This window comes from Seriola lalandi, unplaced genomic scaffold (genome assembly GCF_002814215.2).
Source record: "Seriola lalandi dorsalis isolate HSWRI2012SDOR001 ecotype SW California unplaced genomic scaffold, Sedor1 jcf7180002054188, whole genome shotgun sequence".
Taxonomy (NCBI): domain Eukaryota; kingdom Metazoa; phylum Chordata; class Actinopteri; order Carangiformes; family Carangidae; genus Seriola; species Seriola lalandi.
In genome coordinates, this window is record NW_019524741.1 from 458,073 (window position 1) to 463,293 (window position 5,221).

At 42.7% G+C, this 5,221-nt stretch overlaps 1 protein-coding gene across 3 annotated transcripts in view; it reads left to right on the top strand.

Annotated features, from left to right (window-relative positions):
* The first annotated feature begins 1,164 nt into the window (after positions 1-1,164).
* Positions 1,165-5,221, top strand: part of ptprq (protein tyrosine phosphatase receptor type Q) — a 41,585-nt gene continuing 37,528 nt past the window's right edge. For all 3 annotated transcript variants that reach the window (XM_087173366.1, XM_087173367.1, XM_087173368.1), the window contains exons 1-8: positions 1,165-1,209; positions 1,395-1,520; positions 1,640-1,784; positions 1,925-2,212; positions 2,323-2,540; positions 3,635-3,815; positions 4,028-4,402; positions 4,517-4,828. In XM_087173366.1, coding sequence (XP_087029492.1) covers positions 1,165-1,209; positions 1,395-1,520; positions 1,640-1,784; positions 1,925-2,212; positions 2,323-2,540; positions 3,635-3,815; positions 4,028-4,402; positions 4,517-4,828 — 1,690 coding nt within the window. The remainder of the gene's footprint in view (positions 1,210-1,394; positions 1,521-1,639; positions 1,785-1,924; positions 2,213-2,322; positions 2,541-3,634; positions 3,816-4,027; positions 4,403-4,516; positions 4,829-5,221) is intronic.

Here is a 5,221-nt window from a genome sequence, read left to right on the forward strand (position 1 = left end):
ATAAAAGATTTAACAGTATGTTTGTCTGAATGTTTTTTCAAGGCTGGCTGTGTCCTCAGGACCTGCAATGTGTCCTTTTCACACTCCCTTGTCGTTTCTCTTCCTCGAACACACATACTCATCCTGATTCAGCATCTGTAGTGCTGACATGTGTTTGTGTTTCACCTCTGAAAGGTTATTGCTGTGTGGGAGTCACCTCTTCATAACAGAACCCCTCAGCAGACTCAGCTCTCCATCTGTCCATCATGTCTCCCTTTCACATTCCTGTCATTCCACTTGGACCAGTGCTTCCACCACACCCCATCTCTGAGCCAAACCACTCTCACCGCTGAAATGTTTTCAACAATTGCAGGCACATACTTATTTTAGAGGTTACATGAATTCAAGAAAACAAAACATTAGACCTGTCTGCCTTGACTGGCTGCCTGACTGTTGCTCATGCAGAGGCATGAAGCTGGAGGCGTTGCCCGCTGAGCACATCTCAATTCCCCCAGAAAACACCACCACCATCTCTTATCTTTCTCCTGTTCCCTTTAGCATACCCCACATCTCCCGCCTCCCCACCTCTCCTCTCCTCAGGAGCCCAGCTTTGGAGTGGCCATGTGCCCGTTGTTGCCATGGTGAATTGCTCTTATCCTAACAAAGAGGCAGAACAAATTGGGTCGAACTCATACATGCACAATCTCCCTCTCTCTCTCTCTCTCTCTCTGTCCCTCCCTCCCTCCCTCTCTGTTTCTCTCCTCGCATACACACAGGGAGACTGTCTCCTCTCTCACTTAAGGGTTTGCTTCTCGGGGGTTAACAGCCATTGAAAGCTGACTTTGAGTGCGCGCTAAATTCAAAGTCTGAAGAAGAAGTAAAAAGAGGCAGAGATTTCCCCTTGATTTAAGACAGCAAGGTATTTGTTACCTCCTTTCAAAAACTTTCACAGTCTGAAAAAAGTCACTCAAAAAGTTACAAGCTGGTGCTCGGCTGTGCGTCAGCGTTCCCAAATAGCTCGGGACTTTCCACAGCTCATGTTTATGCACAGCTGTCTTATAAGCGTACCAATGGCTGAAGGTAAATCCAGGACCCGTAATGTATCGCTTTGGAAGTGACTGCGTGTATCCAGGTGGATCAGTAACTGGGGAAATGTATGCTTGATGAGATGAAGTGACATTTCCAATGGGTGGAACAGAGCGTCTGTGGTTATTTGCCAGTTTATGTAAGGTAAGAACAAGGCCTGCACAACTTAAAACTCCTTGGTAAAACAGTTTATTTTCTAATTTCTGCCTAATTGTGTTCCCAGGTGCTTTGCAATACTATTTAATGTATAATGAATTCTGTACACACTTTGGACAAATAATTTCATTCAGCAAACACTAACTCTCACCTCTTATTGTCCTATGCCTCAGGTGGTGCTGCTGACCTGTGAACAGCACTCAAACCCTGTTGAGGTTGAAATTAGGTTTCACTCCTTCCCTTCCAGTCAAGATCCAGACAGCTACGAAGTCACCTGCAGGAGTGCAAGTAACCGTCTGGTAAGAACAGTAGCACAGGTGGATAATGACAGAGATACAATGGTTTCGGTTTCATTTGCCTTTCTATAGGGCTGGATTTTAGTTTGAGGAACGGATACATTCTTCTAACACCTCTACAGCTGTATGCAGAGCCCATTGATCCCTCAGCATGCTCAACTGATTGCAAGACGTCACTGAGATTGGTCGAGAATCAAAGGGGATATAACATCTCATTGAGAGCCTCCAAGAATGATGCCACACTTGAGACAAAGACCTTTCACTTATGTGAGTCTCTGTGAACCTGAGTGCCACAATCCTGATGAAGAAAGGTAAACAAGCCTGATTATTTTGAATATTGATATGTTGGTTAATGATGTTATCTCTCTTCTTGTCTCTACTGGTTTCCACTCTGTGTTTGCATCCAGTGCCAGTGGCCCTGTCTTCGCTTCATGTACACAGTACATCGACTTCTGCTCATCTGACTTGGAAGCTTCACAGACAAGAAAGCCTATCCACCCTGAGTCTGTACAACACTCACACACAATCTGTCACGCACATCTTTAACATGAAGCCCTCAGAGGTAGCGAAGTCCCAGTACACAGTGATAGGTCTCCAGCCTGGCACACGCTTCAAGGTCAAAGTTGTGGTGACTACGCTGCTCAAACAGCATAATGTCATCTTGAAGCAGAGATTCAGCGTCGGCATCGAAACAGGTTTTATACATGTGCTCTACTACAACCACATACCCATAACTTCAACCTTAAAACTGACTGTAGGCAGGGTGGACTCTGTGGTCTAAATTGATGATCATTTCTGTCTCCAGCTCAGTGCCCCCCTGGTTGGCTGGCCAATGGGAGAAGCTGCTTCACTGTGAGAAGAACAGGTTTCACCTGGAATGAAGCCCAGCACAGCTGCAAACACCTGGCAGCTGGAAGTCACCTGGCTGACCTGAAGACCCAGGAAGATCTGCTTTTTGTATCTTCTCACCTGCTGAACCACAACAACCTGCTGCTGCTATGGACTGGACTCAGTGACCAGCAGGTAGCTTTATTTCATAAACATGCGTTTTAAGGAGAGGTACTGAGGAGAAAAGCTTTTTATTTTTCATTTCATCCTATCTGCAAGAGCCGTAATGATTAATAACTTAATATTATGACTTTGATTAATTTTTCCATTTACTTTGCTTTTGTTTTCTTGTGAACATGCATATTTATATATAATTTAACAAGGGATGACATTTGAGAATTTTCATAAATAAACAAGCCTTTAAAGTTTAAAGAGGTATTTGTCAAAAACCTTTCAATGAGATATTTACAATGCAGTACATTATTTTTACACCCTGCAGGAGTGAAGTGGTTGTTCTATACCTCAAGACTGTGTCATAATCACACAAAATTTGATCCTGCAGGATATGGAGAATTATGTGGAAAGTTAAGTGCAGGGCTGTAGATTTGAAAATCATCTGCACAACATTTTCTCACACTTACACAACTTCGTACATAGGGACATTCTCACACTGTGTAAAAGAACCTATACAAAGGAAATGTCAAAGATTTTGTCTATAGAGAATTATGATTATATGTTTTGAGAAAATAGCCTTAATGGTTTTATATTGACAGTAAATAGCAAAGTATCAAAAGGTAATACCAGTTGTTGGATATTTTTTATGATTGGTTGAAATAGTTTATGAAAATACTTATCTTATAGATATAATAGATAGGTACATATCTTATAGATACACGTTATTATAACAAAATTTTAAAAAAAATGGTCTAAAAATAAATTTACTAGATGGAACAAATAATGTATTCCTATATGTATGTATGTATGTATGTATGTATGTATGTATATATACATATATATATATATGAATAAATGTGAATATGATGGTATGTATTATAAGTTGCTGAAACTGAAATTAAAAACTAAATTAAAAACAAACCCAAAAAACTGGCCCAAAATGCAGCCCAAAAGTTTTCATTTGGGCTGCCTTTACTGTAGCCTGCAGTGAGGTCCTCACATATCATGGTATGTCCTCTGTCACAAAATCATAGACCTCAACAGTATTGTAATGACAGTGATCTTGTGATGCCTGTGTAAACAGCACATAATCTTTCTTGTCTGTCACTCCACAGGAGGAGGGCCAGCCTCTCTGGTCTGATGGCGCATCATATAACCTGACAGACACTATGAAGACATTCCTGCCAGCCAGTCAGACAGACTGTTTTGCCCTTCAGAGGAATGCCACGGGACCAGGATACTTTCTCACTCCATTCTTCTGTAACATCCCCTTACCCTTCATCTGTCAATACCAAAGTAAATAACTTGTGCAACACATCACACTCTACATTATTTAATGTAACATTTGCTAAAACAGTGTCAGTGTCCTCTATTATCTAATATTGAATTTTAACCACCTTTTACCCACACTAACTAGTTAACTCAAACTATACAATTTGTGAACACTTTTTTGCCCTATTTCCCCCTCAAGTTGTTATGATGTTACTCTGTTTTCCTCCCTTTCACAGCCCCTCGAGTCCCTCCCTCATTCTCCTTGGACCTGGTTCAGGTGACAGAGCAGCAGGTGGAGCTTCGTTGGGGTGACTTCTCACCCTTGAACTCACTTGATCATTCATCTTTTGAGATATTCCTCCAGTACCAAAAGGAGGCAAATGGAGAGTTGGGGCACAGTGACGGAGGTAGAGGGAGGAGATCAGAGGACAAAAAGGGAACACAGAGCCAGAGCAGTCTTAAAAAGATTGTGAAAGTCCCCATCTCCCTCTCTTCCAGAGGAGTAACTGTGGCAGGGTTGTCTCCAGGGAGCGTCTATTCTTTCACCCTACGAGCCTCTCACCCTGCAGGCTCCACCTGGAGCTTGGGGCAGACACAGACTGCATACACTAGTGAGTCTGCTGACAACCCGTTACACACATAGGTTAAACAAACAGAGCAAAACAAAAGGCAGCATCTTTTGCTCACAAATGTAATTCCAAACGTGTATGTTCTATTTCTTACAGGGCCGCTTCCTCCTCAAAACATCACTGTTGGCCCCATTACAGTTAGTCAGATTAGTGTTCACTGGATGCTACCAGATCCACAGTATGTGGCTGGATGGACATTTGTTGTTCGCTATGTGGACATGTCTTCAAGAAAAGAGAAGATTGTTGGAATGACCAACATCTCCTGGTCATCTCAGACTGAGGGAGAGCAGTCATACACTGCTTTGATTGGAGGGCTGGAGCCTTACAGGAAATACATGGTTGAAGTTTACACAGTCACCCAGCATGGGATAGAGAGCTGTGGACAGGCACCCGTGACTGTACAAACTGGTAAGCGTGTAGCAGCCGACATTTTGACATCTCATAGCAGGAAAAGCACAGGTGTTACTAATGACATTAATTATCGCTCTGTTCTATTCGGGGGCTCCCACTGTGACAGGGAGCCAGCATGTACAATTTATATGATTTCAGTGTTTCCTCTGGGGGGGGTATTAATGCAGTCAGCAGTTAATACATAATGACGTGTAGATATTAGCTTAATGCTATCACTTCGTTTACCCAAGTTAGCGTCACTGAGTTGGCTAATAAGTCTACCTTTTCTCCGGTAATTCGCTGCCTTATTCCTCACGACTACACTTCTCTGACTCTCACCTGGTGCCTGACGTGATGTCACTTTCAAGGCCGCGCTCTCGCGAGTAATTAACTCCAATAGGATCCCCCAAC